Below are 21,728 nucleotides of genomic sequence, written 5' to 3'. Positions count from 1 at the left end.
AAATTTAATGCATCCTTGCTAAAACTTCTCATTGACCCCAAACTTTTGAATTTAGGATTATGTTACAACCTTCATTAAAGCTTAAAATTAAAACTTCTGACACTTTTCAGATTGCATGCTGCCTTAGTAGACCTACAGTTTCAGGCCTGTTTCTCTCTCTCTCTCTCTCTCGTTAACTTCTAATACTCCAATATACAGATAAATGACCATCATCTGACTATTAACAATAGAAAGTACCTTCACATAGAGGGAGATCTGCATCTCCTGTGGATTGCCCTCCTGTTGAGCTGGAGTCTCCATCTTTGTCATATTTTCCGGGGGTTTTTCCTCTTCCTGTTGAACTACAGCAGCTGGTATCCCAGGGCATCCATTCGCCATGATGACCTCTTGAACTTTGGCCTTGATATTCACCTCCCCTTCACTGGCACCGCTCACGCTGCTGACCCGACTGCCGAGGGGCTTCGGCGGCTCTTGGAAATGGGCATCCGAGCTCTCGCTGGCCTTCAACCAGGCAGGTATGGTGACTTTACGCCCCCCCTGGACTTTCCTCCTGGGCTCATCTTCAATGACGGCCTTGAGCTCTTCAAGCCAGTTCCCCACTCCCTTCTCTATAGGTGCTGGTACTTCTTGTTTTGGCTGTTCCTTTGCAGCATCACCTCCCTCTGCGACCTCCCGTTTGTTATTGCCCAGCTGTTCCCGCTTCTTGCACTCCCCCTCTTCTACAATTTCAGGGTCATCGAGTGGCTGTTCCGCATTTGTACAGCTTCCCTCCTCTATAGGAAGCTCCTCCTTCTTGACCGGCTCTTCTGTAATCTCTACAACTCTTTGAGGCTCATCTTGAATCCTTTCGATGCCTTCTACCTCTTTATCAGCTTCTCTTGTCTCCTCAGGTCCAGTGACAATAACTGATTCGGTATCTGCTACTATTCTTTCACAATTCTCCAGATTGGTGTCACTCACCACCTGTTCAATACTCTCTAGTCTTTCATGTTCTTGCACGATGCTTTCCACCAACTGATCTGAATTCTGGACCATCTCCTCTATGTTTCCACCAATCATATCAGTTGATGGTTGCTCTGTTGCAATCCAGTCAATCGACTTTTCTTCTGGTGCATTGTAAGTGGTCTTTTCATCACCGTTTGTCTCGAAGGCATCATTGTGCATTGGCTCTCCAACTGCTATACAGTCCTCCAATAAAGGCACCTCGGTTGTAGACTGTTCTTCACCAACATGATCAAGTGTTGCTGTTTCTTCCTCTTCCCCAAGACTCTGAAAGTCTTCTATAGATTCTCCTTCACTGGTAGAAACCGTCCATGGCTCTTCATCTACACTGTTTTTTACACCATCATCATCCAAACTTTCCACCTCTTGCAAAAGTATGTCACTCTTTACTTGCTGAATTTGATCCTCTCTGGGCTTGTTTTTTATTTTCTCAAGGAGGCTACAGGTAAACTCTCTTACCTCAGACAGGAGCAGCTCCTGATGTTCCTGTGTCTCCGTCTGCCTTTCGCTCAAGGTTTGCATTTGTGGTTCATCGCTTTCCTTTTCGTCTTCATACAGTGTTTCCAACTTGTGATCTGCTCGATCCTTGTCCAGCTCTTTCAATGTTCCTCCAGCTTCGTTTCGAAGTTCTGGAACTTGTGTTTGCGTTGTCGTTGGCAGTTCAACTGTTGCCTGTAGCTCAGGCGTTGTTAGTTTGTTGGTTATGTCCATTTCTTCTTCCTCTGTCTCTCCAGCATTTAACTCATTTTGGAGAACCACTGTCTCTTGGCCAACTTGGTCCTCTACATCTTCCATAATATCCTCTTCATCTGTTTTATGAATGATCACATCTGTTGAGGGCATTGTGTTGCTTTCTCCGCCATCATCATCATCATCATCTCCAATGTTGATATCCTCATCTACCTCTTCGGCTAGTTCAACCTCATCTTCCTCCTCCTCTTCCTCTCCAGTCCTCCGATCTTCCATCTCCATGCACAACCCTACAGGACTGTGGATGACAGCTCCATTAGAAAACTCCATGTTGATACTCATATCGCTTTTGGCCTGGGCCATAATTCAAAACTTAGAAGAGTGTTTAGAGTTCTATGACTGCGTAGAACTTCTTGTATAACTCGCGCACCAAAGCTCTTCTGTCTACTTCTGCAGTCTATGTTCTGTAGAGGTAACTAGAATTTACTCTCTCTCCCCCCCTTTTTCCTCTGGAGGATTATGGTAAATTTCGCATTCTGATCCCCACATGACTTGCCTGCCCTCTCAAATCCGCTCCAATGGGAGCCTGGTCAGCTCAAGATGATCGGTTTAAGGGCAGGGCAGGCATTTAAAGTAGTGAATTGGAATTCTCCATCCTGGTTGCTACCTCAAATTAACTGAAAATAAATAGATAGATAGATGGATTAAATTTATATATACTTTCAGAGCAACTTTGCTTTACTGAAATTTATTTATTTTTATTATTTAAAATGTATTTTTATTACATTTTATTTTTAAAGTACATTTTAACTCATTACATTTTCTATTTTGTTTTGCTTTAAAGAAGTACACTTTTTTACATTTTCATTTAATTGCAAATAATGTGCAATTAAGTGTCCAAAAACATACCATTTAGTTTGCAATTAAGTATAGTCTTTTTATATTATATGCTATATTGAATATACTATATTCTTAAAAGTATGCTGAAGTGTGCTTCTTTTTCATAAAGAGACAGACAGACAGACAGACAGACAGACAGATAGATAGATAGATAGATAGATAGATAGATAGACAGACAGATAGATAGATAGATAGATAGATAGATAGATAGATAGATAGATAGATAGATAGATAGATAGATAGATAGATAGATAGATCTTATTTATTGCAATGAATTAAGACAATTTTAGTGTAAACCCTGTATCAAAATACTTTTTGGCTACTGTTTTTCGAGCAGTGCATTTAATGAGCTTTTATCATGTGCATTACAAATCTGACCAAAAGAGGGCACTCAAAGACCGCTTTCCAGTGATAATCTCTGCCTTAATCACATTTAACATACATGCACTCTATACTTTACACAAACCTAACCATGTATTCCGGTGACTCCTGCGCTCTTTGTTACATTTTGATCAATCTATATCATTTTCACAGCGAATACTTACATCAGCCAGTGCTTCATGCACAGCGCTCGTGCGTAAGCGGAAACCATGACGTCATATCAGCTGTTTTGACCCCCAGTGCAGTCTGTCGCAAGTGTAGACGTCATTTTCGTTTCAGGAATACATCACGGGCTTGCTAGTAGCACTATGCAGCACATTTCATGTGCACTAGCATTGCATGAACAGTAGCTTGTGTCAGCTTGAGGGTTTGAAGACGCTGCTTTTGCAGGAGGTAGAAAGCAGAGCATGACGCCATGAGCTGAGCGCCGAAACGTTTGAGATCAAAGGCACCGCAGTTGAGATCAAAGGCACCGAACGCCGCGGTTACATCTGTTGCCATGCAGCAGTCAGAGAGCGGCCGAGGGGCGGCGACTTCTGAAGTCCAGCTCAACAACCAACCCAACGCGCTCATCGCGTGTAAAGTGCCAGAAGAGGTTTTTAATGAGCAGCAGTTAAAGGTAGGCGTGCTTTCGCTCTGCGTTTACCCCGATTACCCGCTTTACCGCGACAGTGATCTCGCGGAAGTGTTTTCCATCAAAGCCATATAGGACAAGAACTATATTGTTGTTCTTTACCAATCACAATTCATTTGCTGGAGTGAGGCTTGTGGGACATGATCATTGCCCAAACAAAATGCTTTTTATTTGTGTCATCATGGTAATACCATTTTTTAAATTTTTTTTCATGCACCTTGTTTTCTTGGACATGGTTCTGACATGTTTTTGGACATTGCACATTGACAAATGGTAGTTGCATATGCAACCACAATAATACAATGTTTTGGACATTTTACTTTGGGAATGTGATGTGTTTTGCACCTTCTTTTACTAAAATGCACCAAAAAGTGCCATTGCACTACCCTGTTCTCTTGGACATTGTACTATGGTACAACTATGGTATTTTGGAAATGCATTTTTTTTTTTTTGGACAGTACCACAGTATTTATTTATTTTATTTTTTTTAAGAGTGCACAATTGTAATCTACATTCATTTGAACAAATCCATGTCCTGCTAAAAAGCTGAAAATCTTCACGTCTTAAGGCAGGCATAACAAGTGCAACTGCAACAGAAATGCATTGCAATTTCACTTATATTTTTAGTCATATTTGTAAACCTTGCTCCCTCACAATACATATCTGCATCAATACTAAACAAACCAAATGAGCCAGTCTACTGTGCCACTGTATGAGCCACACCGAATTCATTTTATGTTGAATATGTATTACATGTGTAATGTTTATAAAATGGTTTACAAGAAATTACCTGAAGGAATAGTTCACTCAAAAATGAAAAGATGTAGATGAGTTTGTTTCTTCATCAGATTTGTAGAATTGTAGTCTTGCATCAGTGTCTCTGCAGTGAATGGGTGCCGTCAGAATGAGAGTCCAAACAGCTGATAAAAACATCACAATAATCCACACCACCAATGAATGTATTCAGAAGCCAAAAGCTGCGTGTTTGTAAGAAACAAATCCATCAATAAGATGTTTTTAACTTCAAACCATTGCTTCTAGCTAAAACCTTCTGTCCATAACCCATAATAACACTTCCTCCGGTGAAAAAGTGGTCTGGTCTGAATCAGGAGAGAAATCTGCACAGATCAAGCACCATATACAGGCCAAAATAGTCCAAAACAGCTCTTAACAAACGTGGCTGGATTTTAATGTGAGAGACAACAGGAAATGGACTTTTTCACTGGAGGAAGCGTTATTTTGGACTCGTATTTTAGCCAGAAGCAATGGTTTGAAGTTGATGGATATGTTAATGATGGATTTGTTTCTTACAAACATGCAGCTTTTGTCTGCTCAAGATGTTAATAGATGGACTGGACTGGTGTGGATTATTGTTCTTATCAGCTTGTTTGGATTCTCATTCTGACGGCACCCATTCACTGCAGAGTTAGTGATGCAATGTTAAATTTCTCTTCAGTTTGACCTTCACCTGTTTTATTGGAAAACTAACAGCACAAGAGGAGACATGAGGCATCATTTAGATCTATAGCACCGATGATTATCGATTGAAGTTTAATACTAAGTTTGAGCAGTAGTAATCCTGATGCTCGACTCAAAATCTCAGTTGGTGCTTCTCTTAGTGATGTGATTCTTAACCCAACACGGTCCATTTTCCATCTTCTCCCTCATTTTCCATTCTAATAATATGACTATGACCCGTTGGGTCTCTGTTTGGTGAGGGTGTTTGAAGCTTCCACAAAGCCATGGCTTATTTTAGCTCCACACCTGCTTTACTGCTACAAAAGGACGTTCAGTGAGGAACCAGACTCCTAGAACTATCCTTGACCTCAGCTGCTCTCATGGAAAAGAAGAGCATTTGTTGCGTTGCGTTTTTTCCCCACTGTCACTGAGGTCAAAGGTCGCTCGCTGTCCTAGCTCATATTTATCTCTTGAAGCTACTTGTGAAACATTTGTTTTTCTCTGCCATGCATGACTTTCATCCCGGTATTGTTTAAAATAAGGCTTATTATGTAATATCGCCATTTCCAAAGAGGTCTATTTTTAGCAGGAACTTGGATTAAGTGTGGAATTTGAAACTATCCCATAAAAACAATGGAAAATGTGTTAGCTAAGAAGGCCAGGTGTCTGTCAGGCTTACTAAATTATAAATAAACAAGCTGTGCTTTTCCATAAGACCGAGCACTGCACAAATCTGATGTAAAGGTGAAGTCGGTCATTTTTTTTCATCTCCGTATTTTATATGGAAAGATTATGATATTTCTATATATATATATATATATATATTAACTTTAATTTTGGTATCATGAAATATCTCTGAAAATTGTGATTTCATTTAAACGATATCATGAATTGATTAAATAAAACCCATGTTGTGATTGTTCTTTGGTACGTAACACACGCTGAATGGTCGTTCTGTGTCTTGTAGGTCTTCCCTTAAAAGGATAGTTCATTCATAAATGAAAATTATTTCAAACTCATATGAATTTCTCTATTCATCAGAGCACAAAAGAAGGATGTAAAGTTGGCGTGAAATTAATCTGTAAGTGTTCTGAAGTGGCGAGCGCTTTGTATGATGAACAGAATACAGTTTAAGGCTTTATTCACCCTAAAATTAAATAATTTGAACATTACGTTGCCACATTTGATGTAGTTCTTTTGTGTTCTGCAGAGGAGAAAATAATCACATTTGGAATGACATGGCAATGAGCAAATGATGTCAGAAAGTTGATTTTTGGGTTAACTATCCCTTGTTTATAGAGACCAATGACTGAGCAACCTACACTGTGAATGAGTCTGTGTCTTTGTAATGCTTTTGAAATAAGTCTCTTCTGCTCACCAAAGCTGCACTAATTTGATAAAAATAAAAACAGTAAAATTGTGAAATATTACAATTTAAAACAGCTGTTTTCTATGTAAATATATGTTAAAATATAATTTATTTCTGTGATGCGCAGCTGAATTTTCAGCATCGTTACTCGTCTTCAGTGTCACATGATCCTTCAGAAATCATTTTAATATGCTGATTTGCTGCTCAAGAAACATTTCTGATTATTATCAATGTTGAAGACAGTTGTGCTGCACAATATTTTTGTGGAAACCGTGATACTTTTTTTTTTTTCAGGATTCATAGATGATTAGAAAGTTCAAAAGAAGAGTATTTATTTGAAATAGAAATGTAACATTAAATGTTTTCACTATCACTTTTCATCGATTTAATGCATCCTTGCTTGAAAAAAATTCTTACTGACCTCGCATGTGTTATGGTTAAATGTTAGACATTTTCATTTTCATTCCACCAGCTTGTTTTGTAAGGTAAAGCTTCACCTGTTTCTGTGTTTGTAGTGTAATGTCTGCCTGGCTGATGTTTGACCAGTCTACCTCACCCAAATCCTCATTTTAATCATTATTAAAGAGCCAGCAAAACACAGTGCAATTGAGTACCAGTACCATTCTGCATGGGGAAATGTTGAAGCTGTCCTGCATTATGGCTGAGTGCACACATGTGACTCGGCTTTTGTCCTGGGATTGTCCCGTATGCATGAGCGCTTTGGTCTGTTCCTCCAGAGCAACACCGTAAACCTCTGGGTTCTGCGTTCTCTCTGTCACCTTTCATAGCAGAAACTGTGACTATATGTTTGAAGATGGTGTGTCACACTATGGCTGCGTGTGCCGCAGGGCAGATGAAATACTTCTTAAGCTGATGCATTAGAAGTGGACAGTATGTACCTACAGTACACAGACTGTATTTATGCCTTTAGTACAGTAAATACAGGATAATGGAGGGTATATATATTAGGGCTGCACGATATATCGCATACGATTATTTAATGCGCATCTTGTCAGTAAAGCCGGTTCTGTAATCAGCGGTAATTTCCATCACGTGCGTGATTTCACATGGAGCAGCATTTACTACACAGAGCCGTAGTTCACTGACAAGCTGCGCAAATCCACATTGATAATGAACGTGGATATAGACTGTTTTTTTTTTACAGTCTAAATAAATGCATTAATGCCAGCTCTAAGCAGTAATAAACAGTCTGTATAAAGCCGCCTAAATGCCACTTCAGAAGCGCTTCTGTGCCACCTTTACAGAGTAAATTAAGCAATTAGATAAAACGTTTGTCAAGACAGATAGAGGCGGGGTGATGCGATGTAGTTGATAGGGTATTCTGGGTGGTTGCTAGGCTGTTGCTATGTGGTTGCTAAGGTGTTCTGGAGTTGCTAGGATGTTTCTGCATGCTTGCTAGGGTGATCTGAGTAGTTGTTACTAAGCAGTTGCTAGATCGCTCTGGATTGTTGCTTTGGGGTTGCTTTGATGTTCTGGATGGTTGCTAGGGTATTCTATGTGGTTTCTAGGATGCGTTATGTGGTTAATATGGAATTTTGGGTGGTTTCTACTAGGCAGTTCCTCTAGATGCTAGGAGGATAGGTTGCTAGGAGGCTGCTAGAGTGTTGCTAGGGTATTCTGGGTGGTTGCTAGGGTGTTGCTATGCTGTTGCCATGCTGTTGCCAGTGTGTTCTGGAGTTGCAAGGAGGTTGTTAGGGTGTTGCTACATGCTTGCTAGAGTGATCTGGGTGGTTGTTACTAGGCAGTTGCTAGATTGCTCTGGATGGTTGCTATGTGGTTGCTAAGGTGTTCTGACTGGTTGCTAGAGTGTTGCTATACAGTTGCTGGTGTGATTTGCTATGTGGTTGCTTGGGTGTTCTGGGTGGTTGCTATGCTGTTGCTAAGTTGTTCTGAGTGGTTTCTGGGAAGTTGCTAGGACGTTGCTAAAGTGTTTTGAGCGGTTGCTAAAGTGTTTCTGTGGTATTCTATGTGGTTGCTAGGGAATTGCTATGCAGTTACTCAGGTGTTCTGGTTGGTTGCTAGGAGTTGTCTCTGTAGTTTCTAGGGTGCTCTGGAGGTTTTCTGTTGCTAAGTTGTTCTGAGTTGTTGCTAGGGTGTCGCTATACAGTTGCTAGAGTGTTTTGATTGGTTGCTAGAATGTTGCTGTGTGGTTGCTAGGGTGTTGCTATGCAGTTACTCAGGTTTCCTGGTGGTTGCTGTGCAGTTTAAATAAAATGTCAATGTTATAATAAATACAAAAAATTAGGAAGTGTTCATTAAAGACAAATAAATGCATATGAGAATTATTATTGCACAGGTATTATAAACAGAATCAGAATATGCTGTAAAGAATTTTCACCAATTTGCCACCGCTTTAATATTATGTCATTTAAATCCCTGCCATTTGAAGTAGCTCAAATGTCAGTATACTTTAATAGATCTACTGTAGATAATATGTAAATGGCTTATGTGTTCCATCATCAAGCTCTTCTGTGCAGCTGGATATAAATATCATTTGAGGGCTTATGTGTACCACTGCTCACATATCAGCACAACTATCCACTGTCTCACCTCCACTGCTCTTTGCATAACACCCATCTACTCTCTGCTTCCCTTTGCATTTTTTCCATCACCTTATTTCGGTTTCATATTTCCATTTTTCCATTGGGTCAGAGATGCGCCGTCCTTCCACAGTGAGCCCACAAACCGCTGATCGGTGTAATATTTAGACAAGACTCACAGGTTACTGTCTAACCATGCAGTCTTTACCATCAACACATTCATACACACAAACAAGAGTGAGTTCACAGCAGTCAGCTTGTTTTCTGTTGCCATTTGGTGTAAATGGTTCCCACGGTCATAGAAAACAGAGAAATGGCATGGTGTTTTTAAAATTGTATTAGAATATTGCACAAAATAAAAGCTGTAGCCACTTGTGAGCAAATCGTTTTGAGTCAGTTCAGTTTAACGAACCAGTTCACATAATTAATCTTTAGCAAACTGGTATGAATCAAAATGATTTTATTTGGTGAAAAAGTGTGCACTGTTAATGTTAATATATTTAGTCTTCTTGAACTACCAAAATCCATTTTAACCTTAAATGTACTGATAACCAGCATAAAAGTGATTCAGGATAATACGCATGACACCAAAATAATGCAATATACAGCAACGAAATAATAGAAAATATAACACAAAACACCCTAATGTACATTACTGATAAGAAAAAGAAACCAAAGCATTTAAATAATGTAAAAATAAAATAATATGTGATATCTGGGAATGTCCTTTTACTGTAAATTATATGGTAATTCACTTGCCATATATTTCATAGTATTTTTCATGATATATGGTACGGTTACTTACAGTTAGGCTAACTAATTAACATGTTATTAACCATTGTTTACCAATTTCTGAGAATTTTTTTTTTTGCTGTTTGTCACTCTAAATCTTTTGGTAATTCACTTGGAAAAATCATAAATTTTACGGTATTTTACAGCACAATTGCATGTAGTAGTAAACCGTATATGGTAAGGTTACTTACAGTTAACTAATTAACTGTTATTTAAAGGTTTTACCATTTTCTGGGAATGTCCTTTTACTGTTTTCACTGTAAATTAAATTGCAAAACCAATTGCAATATTTTACAGTAAAATAACATATAATACTATCTTAAACTATTTACAAATTTTAGCCATGTATGATAAAGTTACTTAGTTAACCAATTAACAAGTTAACAGGGTTTTAACAATTTTTTACCATTTTCTGCAAAAATCCTTTCACTGCTTTTCACTTGTAAAACCCACAAATGTGCATTATTTAACGGTAAAATTACATATAATACGGTGTTAAAAGTTTTACTATTTTTTTCCACTGTAAGTTATATGGTAATCCATTGGCAAAAAATAGTTTTTTTCCCAGTTTTTTTTACAGTAAAATTACATATGCAATGTTAAACCATTTATATATTTTCCACTGTATATGGGTCATGGTGCACACAGCAGGGATGAACGAGGAACACGCAGATGAGGACAAACTTCAAAATAATAGTCTTTAATGACAACATCAGGGCAAGACAAGGCAAGGCTGACACACAGACAGGAACACCGGGGAATAACGAGTAGACCAGACGAAAACTAACTGAACAGGCAGGAACTAAATACACAGGACAATTAGACATAATTACTAAAACACAGCTGGACAAGAATTAACTAATAATCACACTGAACAAGGACAGGAACAAGACCAAATATGGAAACAAGAGGCAGGAACACATGACACACACGACAGAGGACTGACAATATGTAAGGTTACTTAAAGTTAACCAATTAACAAGTTTTTACCATATTTGGGAATGTTCTTTTACTGTAAATTATATAGTAATTCACTTGCATAAGCCATACATTTGACAATATTTTACAGTAAAATTACAAATAATGCAATGTTAAACCATTAACAGTTTTTCGCCATGTATGGTAAGCTTACTTAAGAAGGTTAAACAATTACCAGTATTTTTGCAGGGCTTTTCTGTAAAGTTACGAACTGCTTTTGCTTTATAAGTAGTCTTTGAACAAAATTGATCTTTGCAATGCAGAGGAAACAGAAGCTTCATCTGAAGTGGTGTTTAGATGTATTTACACACTGTTTAATGCAGGACATGAATGTATTTAACCTGCAGTTACAAATGCAGAAATAATGTTTTGATATGTAAGACATAAAATGTTGAATACTCATTTGAAATAAAAAAAAAAAAGATACTTTAAATGTGAAATTAAAACCGCCAGTAGGTGGCAGCAAGTCACTGTTAATAAGTGAGTCATTGCGATTGAACCAAATCATTTAAACGGTTGATTCATTCAGGAACGAAACAGATGCAAAACTGTGCTGTGGCTGTGTTTGGAATTATTTTTGTTGTTGAAATAGAGCTAAAACAGGCAATATGGTGTCTCTTAATTAATGGCTTGTTTATTAAACTGTTGTAAAAACAAATCTATATGTAATCATGCTGATTTTTTGGAGAAAACGGCACTCTTCATGTGATATTGATTTACAATTTGAAATTATATAAATATATACATTTTCTGCCCCTATATCTTCAATTTTGTGATCATTCTAAATGCATTTTAACACTGAATCACGCAGTGAAAGAACACACTCTAAATGTGCACTCGCTCGAGTCTAATCTAGACTTCACGGCACTCTATAGGAGTGTTTTAATGTCAAATTGCACATCGTTAAAACAACAATTGCGATATTATCGCAGACGATATATATCGCACACCCTGCACCACTATCTTTTTGGCTAATTTGTGCAAAACCTTTTGCTAAACTGTGTAAGAACCCACCCGCCGGCGCAAAAAGTGTAATCCATTGGTTTAATGCGTGTTCGGTCTTTTACTTGCATGCGCCTCTGAATTTATCAGGATTTAGTTTCAATTTTAGTCTAGCTCCGTGTTTAATCTGACTCCAATTTTCAAGTGATCATTAAATTTAGACTGTATTTATAATCAAAAGCTGATCATAAATATCTGATCATAGTTATTTGATTATTCTATATCTTCCATATATTCAATTATCCGTTTACTGGGGACTTAATGTCTCTTTTGAGCCTAGCGTCGGTCTCACCATCACAGACTCGCCAGTCTAATGTTAGTCAGAGGGTGTAGGTAGACTTATACATAATTGTCTGCCGCCTACTGCTGGCTTATGACAAAAAGTGTAGTTTACTTAGTCTTTTCTCGTACAGCTTGCTGGCACCAGTGATAGACAGAAATCAGAAGGTCTCTGATGACATGCCTACTTCACCTATTAATCACGAGCCTTCAGATTGACCCATCTTGGACTCAGATTTGCGGTTACAAAAGCCTCCTCACAGTTTAATAGTCATAATGATTTCAGGAGAGTTCAGAATAAATCAAAAATAACTTTTTGTTTGTCAGGGAAAATTGTATCATGCCAATTGCATAATGAAACAATTAGAAGCCAGTTTACAAAAGATAAGGCAATTGTGAATCACATTGTAGCCGCGTGGCAACCCTGCTCCTGTGCATAGATACTGTAGCTATATGGGGAATAGCCAAGTGATCCACGCAGGAGACAAACACATTTAACATAATCACACATGTAACAGCTATCCGAATTTAACACAAGATACATGGTCTAGAAATGCATAGCATCTACAACCTTTTATCTAAGTATTTCAAAGAACACTTACAAGCAATCGTGTGTTTTAAAGAATAAACTTAACTAGCCTATGTGCACGTGTAGCAGCACAAACAACTATACAGTGTGTTCTATGGGCAATTACAATTACACTTTTGAATAAAAAATGAAATGCATACCTGAGAGACACACAGCAGCGTGAGTTCGGTAACATTTTAGAATAGGGAACACTTATTCACTATTAACTATGACTTTTCCCTCAATAAATTCCTAATTTGTATCTTATTAATAGTTAGTAAGGTAGTTGTTAAGTTTAGGTATTGGGTAGGATTAGGGATGTAGAATAAGGCATTAATATGTGCTTGCTTACTACTAATAAATGGCTTATATTCTAGTAATATGCATGCTAATAAGCAACTAGTTAAGAGACCCTAAAATAAAGTGTTACAGAGAAGCTCCAGAGACTCTCACATACTGCATGGGGTTTTCTGGCTACATAATCCCAAAGCAGTGTTTTGTCACTTCCCTTATATACCCAAATAAGATACAAAGAAATCTTCAAATCAGTTGTAAAAACATAAAAGACCTTTTGGTTTGTTAAGTTCTCGTGACCCAGGGTCACACCTGGCTGGAGATAGATAAACATTCTCACAGACCCTGAGAGGGACACACCTCCTCCTCAGCAGAACACAGTTCTACATAATATAAGTGACTACTGTGAAATTGAGACCATTTTATCAATCGCACTGAGACCTTTAAAATGATACCAAACATGAAGGGGAAAAACAACAGGTTCACAAGATACACTATATTGCCAAAAGTATTGGGTCACCCCCTTCTAATGAACAGGTTTGACTACTTTAGTAATTTCCATGAGTACAAATCTTAATGTTTAAGCATATAATTGTGTGCTTCTAATTTTAAAGCAACAGTTTGGACAGGACCCTTTTCTATTGTAACATGACAATGCCTCTGTGTATAAGGCAAGGTTCAAAAAGAAATGATTGATTTAGTCAGTGTGGAAGAACTTGACCGGTCTGCAGAAAGCAGCTGAACACCTCTGGTGTGACTTTAAATGCAGATCTTGAGCCAAAAACTCTTTACCAAACACCAATGACTTGTACATATAGGTTCAGTCATTTTAGACACTTCCACAACTGTTGCAACAGAGATGGAAATACAATTTTTAAATACATGAATTATGTTTCCATCTTTGTTGCCACAGTTTTGGAAGTGCCTTTTTCTGTTCTAAAGAAGGGGGCGTCCCAATACGTTTGTCCATATAGTGCATGTACAAGTCATTGGTGTTTGGTAAAGAGTTTTTGGCTCAAGATCTGCATTTAAAGTCACACCAGAGGTGTTCAGCTGGCTTTCTGCAGACCGGTCAAGTTCTTCCACACTGACTAAATCAATCATTTCTTTTTGAACCTTGCCTTATACACAGAGGCATTGTCATGCTAGAATAGAAAAGGGTCCTGTCCAAACTGTTGCTTTAAAATTAGAAGCACACAATTATATGCTTAAACATTAAGATTTGTACTCATGGAAATTACTAAAGTAGTCAAACCTGTTCATTAGAAGGGGGTGACCCAATACTTTTGGCAATATAGTGTATAACACGTAGTATAAGGATATTCTTGCTTCTGGGGGAGAGGAGAGGGAGGAAGGGGGTCGTAAATGAACAAGGAGATAAGTTTGGTCAGGGTGGTGTTGTTTGCTCTCTTTGGAGATCTCTTCTCTAGATTAGTTTTATTGTTTTGTTGCATGGCATCCGTTTGGAGGAAATAATATCACTCCTTACACTGTCAAAGCTTCATTTTAACCACCAATGCAATGATGTAATTATTTACCTTACCTCTACATGATTGCAAAGCGTTGATGTCCAGATTTTATAAGCTGCTAGTTTGGTCTCCCTATGCAAACACTGCATAATAGAGCATAACTAATATGGCCAGGGGTTCACTTAATTTCCTTCGAGTTCAACTTCAGCAGAATACGACGGGGTTTCGCTTTCAGCTGGGTCTGCACCATAACGCCTGTCTTGTCCGTCTGCATCTTTCTTCTGATTTTAGCTCCAGTTTGTTCTCTTGCCCCATTAGTTACTGCAGTAGTTTCCAGGAAGCGATTTATTAGATTTTTTTAACTCAGTAATTAATACGTTTTAGCGAAGTACAATACCTCCAAAAAATATATACTCAAGTAAAAGTAAAAATGACATTTTAAAAATTACTTTAAAAAGTAGAAGTACACAAAAAAGCTACTCAATTACAGTAAATGTAATTCGTTACTTTCCACCTCTGCTGATTATTATGAAATAGTTTTGGTATCAGGTGTAGTTCCAGGAAGTTCCAGGTGAAACTCTGTGCGTTAGCGATGTCACATTGTCAAATAATGGTAATACATGATGTTAGAAAGTGTTTAAATTACAGATGGGAGACAATAGGATTGCCAAGGCCTTGTGGAAACATGCTGAATGATGTCATGAGTTTCCAGTTCCTCATTAGGATTAGTCAGCAATGAAGAGTGAGAGACAGACAGAGAGAAATGAAGGGAGGGGCTGAAGGTTAGGAAGGTAAAGAGAGAGAGAGAGAGGGGCGGTGCTCAACAGCTCTACTATAAGCAGCAGCAGATAAACCTGCGAGTAAAGCCGTGACCTCGCAGCACTGCTGATCGCACGCGAGAAACTTCTGCTGCCACGTGCCTTGGAGGAATTGCATGCAATTTGCACAGGCTTCATTACAGAGTCTCTTATTCTTCTAAAACTGAATTATGCATCTTAAGACTACAAAGTGCAATAACTTCTGCCTGGTTGCTACACCGGTGGACCATGAGATATTCAGTCGGCCACAGATTCGGGTAAGAGTGATCATTAGTGAGATGATCAAGTCATGGTTTATTGTCATTTGGATGCATTTCTCTTTCAGGTTCTGGTGCTAATTTACATGCAACTAATCACTGCATTGTTTTTTTGTTTGTTTTTACATTTGGTCTTCTTTCATTACTTAGGACTCTAATGCATAAACTAATCTGCTCATGTTGGTCTGCTGATCTTCAGTTCTTCTCCAGCTCCTGTGTTTGTTTGCTAAAGAGACTATCTGAAACAAAAGGATTAGAGGCTTGAAGCTTGAAACAGAATGCTTTGTTTACATGTTTTATTCAGTTGATCTGTGTTTTTTTTTGAGTTTAGGGTTAGTAGGATATATTTTTGGAAGGAACTGTATTAAAGGGACTTTCAGCAAGGATGCATTAAATTGATCAAAGGTGACAGTAAAGGCATTTATAATGTTACAAAAGATTTCTATTTCAAATAAATGGTTCAAACTTTCTATTCATCAAAGTATCCCGAAAAATAAAATGCATCACAGTTTCCACAAAAATATGAAGCAGCACAACTGGTTTCAACATTGATAATAATCAGAAATGTTTCTTGGGCAGCAAATCAGCATATTAGAATGATTTCTGAAGATCACGTGACGCTGAAGACTGTAGTAATGATGCTGAAAACTCATCTTTGAGCACAGCAATAAATTACATTTTAACATGCATTAACTTAAAAAAACACTTTTTAAAATTGTAGTAATATTTCTGAATTTTGCTGTGTTTTGTGTTGCATGCATGGGGGAAAAAAAAAAAAATGAAGGAAAAAGAAAACCCCACAAACTGCTGTAGTTTAGCAAGAAATCCAATATTTAGAGAGATGACAGAAATGTTGCTGTTTTAATAAATATTGAATTTATTGCATGCTACAGCAGAGCTCTGCTGAAGAAAACTGCTGGGGTTTTTTTCTGCCGTATTTTTTTTCTTTGTTTGTTTATAAAACCATTCTTTTATAAATGGACACATTCAGTTCAATCTGTGCAAGGATGGTTTTACAAATTATTTTCATTCTACTCAATTTCACGATTGAGACCCGTAGGTTGTTTGTTTTCCTTCTATGATGTTTGCAACTCTCTTGTAAAATGTTTTTCATGGATGAAAGTGCGCTGTTTTCTATATTTTTCTCTATTGTGATTGTCTAATTTCATCTCAGTCCAGTTATTTGACATGTTTTTCCTTATTTTGCATCATCAGGAGCAGTTCGAGGCTTTGTTCCGTGCGTTTGATCCCAGCACGTCATTCCAGTTCTTCAAAAGCTTCAGACGGGTTCGGATCAACTTCACCGATGCGTTGGCGGCAGCCGAGGCTCGAGTCAAACTCCATAAGAGCGACTTCAATGGAAAGGAGATGCGTCTGTATTTCGCTCAGGTAAATAACCCTCACAAAGAAGTAATACATGGTACTCCAATGTGCTCTAAAGCCTAGCATGGTGCTTTTTGCTTCGTGATGAGAGCGTTTTATTAATTGTATTGTCTTGTGAACTAAGATTCATGGTCTTGCATCTAAGGGGTGGGCGATATGGCAAAAATATCATATCATGATTTTATCACAATTCTTTGTTACGTTGGTTTTACTATTTTGCATGTTGTCTGAGCCGTACAGCCAAACTAATTTCCCTATTTTAAAAACAAAGCCTTACAAGGTAACAGAATATAAAATAAAAAACATTGGCAGACATTTAGGCCAAAGTAGGCAAAGATAAAAATCTATGTCGTTATTTTATCTTTGTTATTAAAAAAATAAGAACAAAGATAGGCTACACGTTACAATAAATAAAATAAAACAAATAAAACAAACAGTGCTTTATTTTTACAGTAGGTGTAGCATTCAAGAAACTGAATGAACAAATATAAAAATAAAACACTATATACATAAAGAATGTGGGTAACCAAACAGTTGCTGGTCCACAGTTAGTATTTTAATTATTTTTTCCCTCACTATCAAAGTCAGTGGGGACCAGCTACTATTTGGTTACCCACATTCTTCAAAATATCGTCTTTTGTGTTCAGCACGAGAAAGAAATTAATGTGAGTGAATAAATAATGAAAGAAATGTAATTTTTTTAGGTGAACTATCCCTTTAATGGCAGCATGTTTAGTACTGTCCCTTTAAGAGCTGCACACATCTAATATACAGGCACGCATCCATTTTCTCTTAACTGTTTACTTTAACTTTAGACATAACCAACTGTGTTTATATGTAATCCTTAAGTGTTTTTGACAGTATTAGCTCAATCAGACACAAAACGTAACTTAGTCCAGTAATAATGCGCTGTTTGACAGTCTTTAGTGTGTGTGCTTCGGGTGTGTGAATGTATGTCGCGTTGTACAGTATATTGAGACAGAGGCGTGCTGTAGCACGATGTTTTTTTAAAAAGCAGATTGTGGAGACATTTTAATCGTCCACGATCATATCACACACCACTATTTACATCTTAAAGGGATAGTTCACCTGAAAATGTCCTCACCCTCAGGTAATCCAAGATGAGTTTGTTTCTTCATCATATTTGGAGAAATGTAGATTTGCATCACTTACTCTCCAATGGATGCTCTGCAGTGAATGGGTGCCGTCAGAATGAGAGTCAAAACAGCTGATAAAAACATCACAAGTAATCCACACCACTCCAGTTCATCAGTTAATGTCTTGAAGAAGACAAAAAAAACAAATCCATCAAGACGTTTGTAACTGAAATACGAGCCCATAATCCATAATAACGCTTCCTCCAGTGAAAAAGTCCATCTCCTGTTGTCTCTCACATCAAAATCCAGCCACATGTTTGTTTAGAGCTGTTTTGGCTTGTTCTTGATGCTTGATCTGTGCAGATTCCTTTCCTGATTCAGACCAGAACACTTTTTCACTGGATGAAGCGTTATTATGCATTATTTTATCAGCTGTTTGGACTCGCATTCTGACGGCACCCATTCACTGCAGAGCATCCATTGCTGAGACACTGATGCAATGCTACTATTCTGAATGCATGAACTGGTAAAATGTATATCTTGAATGCAATGTGAATTGCTTTGGATAAATACATCTGAAATGTAAATGCAAATGTTTTGTCTCTTTCTTATTTTTTTATTTCCTCTGTTTCGGTTTGTTTTCTCCTGTACAGTCAGTACATATTGGCAGTCCTCGTCTTGAGCCTCCTAAACCAGAGAAGCAGTTCCTCATCTCTCCTCCAGCGTCGCCCCCTGTAGGCTGGGCACAGTCGCAGGATGCTAAGCCCGTCGTCAACTATGACCTGCTGTGTGCTGTGTCTAAACTAGGACCAGGTATAACCTATTTACCTCGTTTCCATGGTATACCTTGAGACTAAAACCTTTTTGAGTGCTGAACTATATATATATCAACAGCATATGCTGTGTATACAGTCAGTAAGAATTTTTTTGAATAATTTTTAAAAAATATATATTTTTATTAAGCAAAGATGCATTCAACTGATCAAAAGTGAATGTAAAGACATTTACACTGACAAAAGTTTGGAAAAATTAAGGTTGTTTTGATGTTATTGAATGAAGCCTCTTCTGCTCAGCGAGGCTGTGTTTAATTGATCAAAAATATTATTACAATTTAAAATGTGTGAATATATATTAAAATGTAATTTATTTCTGTGATCAAAGTTGAATTTTCAGCATCATTACTCCACATGATCTTCAGAAATCATGCTAATATGCTGATTTGCTGCTCAAGAAACATTTCTGATTATTATCAATGTTGAAAACAGTTGTGCTGCACAATATTTTTGTGAAAACCGTGATGCATTTTATTTTTCAGGATTAACAGATGAATAGAAAGCTCAGAAGAACAGCATTTATTTGAAATAAAATCTTTTGTAACATTATAAATGTCTTTTCTTATCATTTTAACGCCCTTAAGTGTTTTTCATATTTACCCCAAAGAATCCTGAAAAAAATGTATTACAGTTACCACAACAAATATTGTGCAGCACAACTGTTTTCAACACTGATAATAATCAGAAATGTTTCTTGAGCAGCAAATCAGCATATTAGAATGATTTCTGAAGGATCACGTGACACTGAAGTTAATTCAAATTTAAATATTATTTCACAATATTACAGTTTTTACTGTATTTTTTTTAACCAAATAAATGCAGAACAGAAACTTTTTTTTTTTATTCTGTATCAGTACAATATTAGTTAGTGGAATAATTGATGTTTGCAATGTTTTAATGTATTTTTAGGAGAACAATACGAGCTCCACACTGGAACCACCAACACGCCCAGTGTGATCGTACACGTTTGTGAGGACGACAGCTCCGAAGGCGAAGACGAGACAGCAGAGGGCGGCAAACGCACGCGACCCAAGATCATCCAGACCCGCCGCCCGGACTACGTCCCGTCCGTCAACCAGTGAGCGGCTAATTCTGGGCCGTTTCATCTTCGCAACCAACACTGGGATAACTAGGAAGCATGCGGTCATGCAGTTCATCATCCTCGCCACCGGGGAGGCCGGCGAGCGTCAGATCCTCTTCCTAGTTAGCGAGGGAGTAGACCATCCTCATATCTCGCGTTTCATTTCTTAACATCCATCTCTGATGGAGTCAGGGACTTTGAGGACTTGGGAGAGTTCCTCTCATCTTACGAATGTCATTATTTGCTTGACGTCACAACTGTGTATTTTAATAATCCGATAGAAAAGCGGCAGTAAAATCTGAAGGAGTTTTCACAAACAAACTGAACATCGTGTCTGAAGTGTATATCGTTGGGGGCCACTAACATGTACTCATCGTCATTATCATGTATCGTCTCTACGTTTAGTCAGTTAAGCACTCGTACAGTCTTTGAAAGTCATTATTATTGTTGCTGAAGTTCTTCACGAGCTCCTCCAAGTATTATGCACTTTAAAAATAGAGCCTTATAATGTGGTAAACTGACAACAACATGAAGTACTTGTCTTTGTATATCGAGCGCAACTGCGAACGCCAACATTTGGTAACGCAAGTGTTTTCCCGTTCATTTTCTCCATCTGTCACAATATTTGATTTGATGGAAGAAAAGTATTTGAGAATTGGATTTAAAAAAAAGACACTTGTACTAAATTGTGTACTTATAAAATTGATTGTCGACTATAAATAATTGGCTCTAAAATGCTAGTTTCTTGTAAAATGTACTCAACCAACTGTTTAATTTAAAGAAAACACAAATTTGAAGTGATATAAATAGTTGGCTGTAAGTATAAATAAAATAATAAAATTAATTAAAACGTATGATTTATGTATTTGGTTCAGAATTTTTTTTACTGCTAGTAAATTGCACAAAGAAACGGCAAGTAACTGAATTAAATGTGAAATTTATAAGTAGAAAAACTAAAATAAAATAGTCTCTTTCATTTTCTTACTGTCATTTTAGAAGTTTTTCTTATAAAATGTACTTAAAATCATTTCTTTTATTTACAGCATTTTACAGTTACATAATTGCCTGTATGTATAAACTAAAAAAAAGTATTGACTATAAATAATTGGATGCATGTATCAAAAAAAAAAAAAAAAAAAGACTGTACATAAAAAAAATAAAAAAAAATAAAATAAAAAAAATTGGTGTAGAAAGAATTTCCATTCAGAAATTGCTAGTAAATTTCACAGTTGCAAAGAAACTACAAGTGACTATATATATATATATATATATATATATATATATATATATATATTATTGTTTTTTTTTCACATTATATTAAACATGAAATTTTGAAGTAGAAAAACTAAAGTAAAAGTCATTTGCAGTGCATCATGGGAGTGAATAGTTGCTTTTAACCTGTTTTGTTATGATTCCCATTTCCATCTTAACAGCGGCTTTTTTCAGATTGGTGAATCTCTGTCCATCTACTGCGGAATCCAGCAATCAAACTGAATTATTAAAAAAATAAAAATAAACCCACAGAAGCACATATGTTCTCTTAACAAGCCTAATCAATCAGTATGGAGAAAATGATTGTGATTTCTCTGGCAGACGTCCAATGTTGCGCTCTGTGACTTGTTCAATGAACCGCTCTGTTGTGCTCTACTGTCTTTGGAGATGTTGTCCTCTTTTCCATTACTGTAGGAGACGTTCTACTGTCAACCAGTGATTTTAAGCAACTATAACATACTGTGTATATTTGATGTATTTGAATGTAGCCAATATCTTGAAAAAGCTTGAGGATTTCTATCAACAACAACAACAACAAAATAATTTTATTCGTTAGGTAGCAAGAATATGGAGGAAGCATTAACCTACCTTTAATAAAACTATCTTGACC

General features: G+C 37.2%; 2 protein-coding genes across 5 annotated transcripts in view; one reads left to right on the top strand and one right to left on the bottom strand.

The window, feature by feature from the left end:
* The window catches only part of LOC131546228 (chloride intracellular channel protein 4), a 13,637-nt gene extending 8,962 nt beyond the window's left edge, over positions 1-4,675 (bottom strand). The window contains exons 1-2 of one of the 3 annotated variants that reach the window (XM_058785664.1): positions 4,398-4,675; positions 238-1,990 (exon numbers count right to left, since the gene is read on the bottom strand). In XM_058785664.1, coding sequence (XP_058641647.1) covers positions 238-1,974 — 1,737 coding nt within the window. In that variant the 5' untranslated portion in view covers positions 1,975-1,990; positions 4,398-4,675. Of the gene's footprint in view, positions 1-237; positions 2,370-3,137; positions 3,278-4,397 lie in introns of those variants that run through there. The other 2 variants (XM_058785645.1, XM_058785655.1) reach the window with 2 other exon arrangements.
* Positions 3,239-21,728, top strand: rcan1b (regulator of calcineurin 1b). 2 transcript variants are annotated; one of them, XM_058785685.1, is made up of 4 exons: positions 3,239-3,592; positions 16,668-16,841; positions 18,586-18,745; positions 19,675-21,728. In XM_058785685.1, the coding sequence occupies exons 1-4, from the start codon at positions 3,473-3,475 to the stop codon at positions 19,845-19,847; spliced, it is 627 nt and encodes a 208-aa protein (XP_058641668.1). In that variant the 5' UTR covers positions 3,239-3,472; the 3' UTR covers positions 19,848-21,728. The 2 variants fall into 2 exon arrangements, with proteins under 2 accessions (XP_058641668.1, XP_058641676.1); XM_058785693.1 differs by lacking the exon at positions 3,239-3,592 and adding an exon at positions 15,227-15,452.

The sequence above is a fragment of the Onychostoma macrolepis genome, chromosome 01 (genome assembly GCF_012432095.1).
Source record: "Onychostoma macrolepis isolate SWU-2019 chromosome 01, ASM1243209v1, whole genome shotgun sequence".
Classification (NCBI taxonomy): Eukaryota; Metazoa; Chordata; class Actinopteri; order Cypriniformes; family Cyprinidae; genus Onychostoma; species Onychostoma macrolepis.
This window is presented reverse-complemented; position numbering and strand designations above follow the sequence as displayed.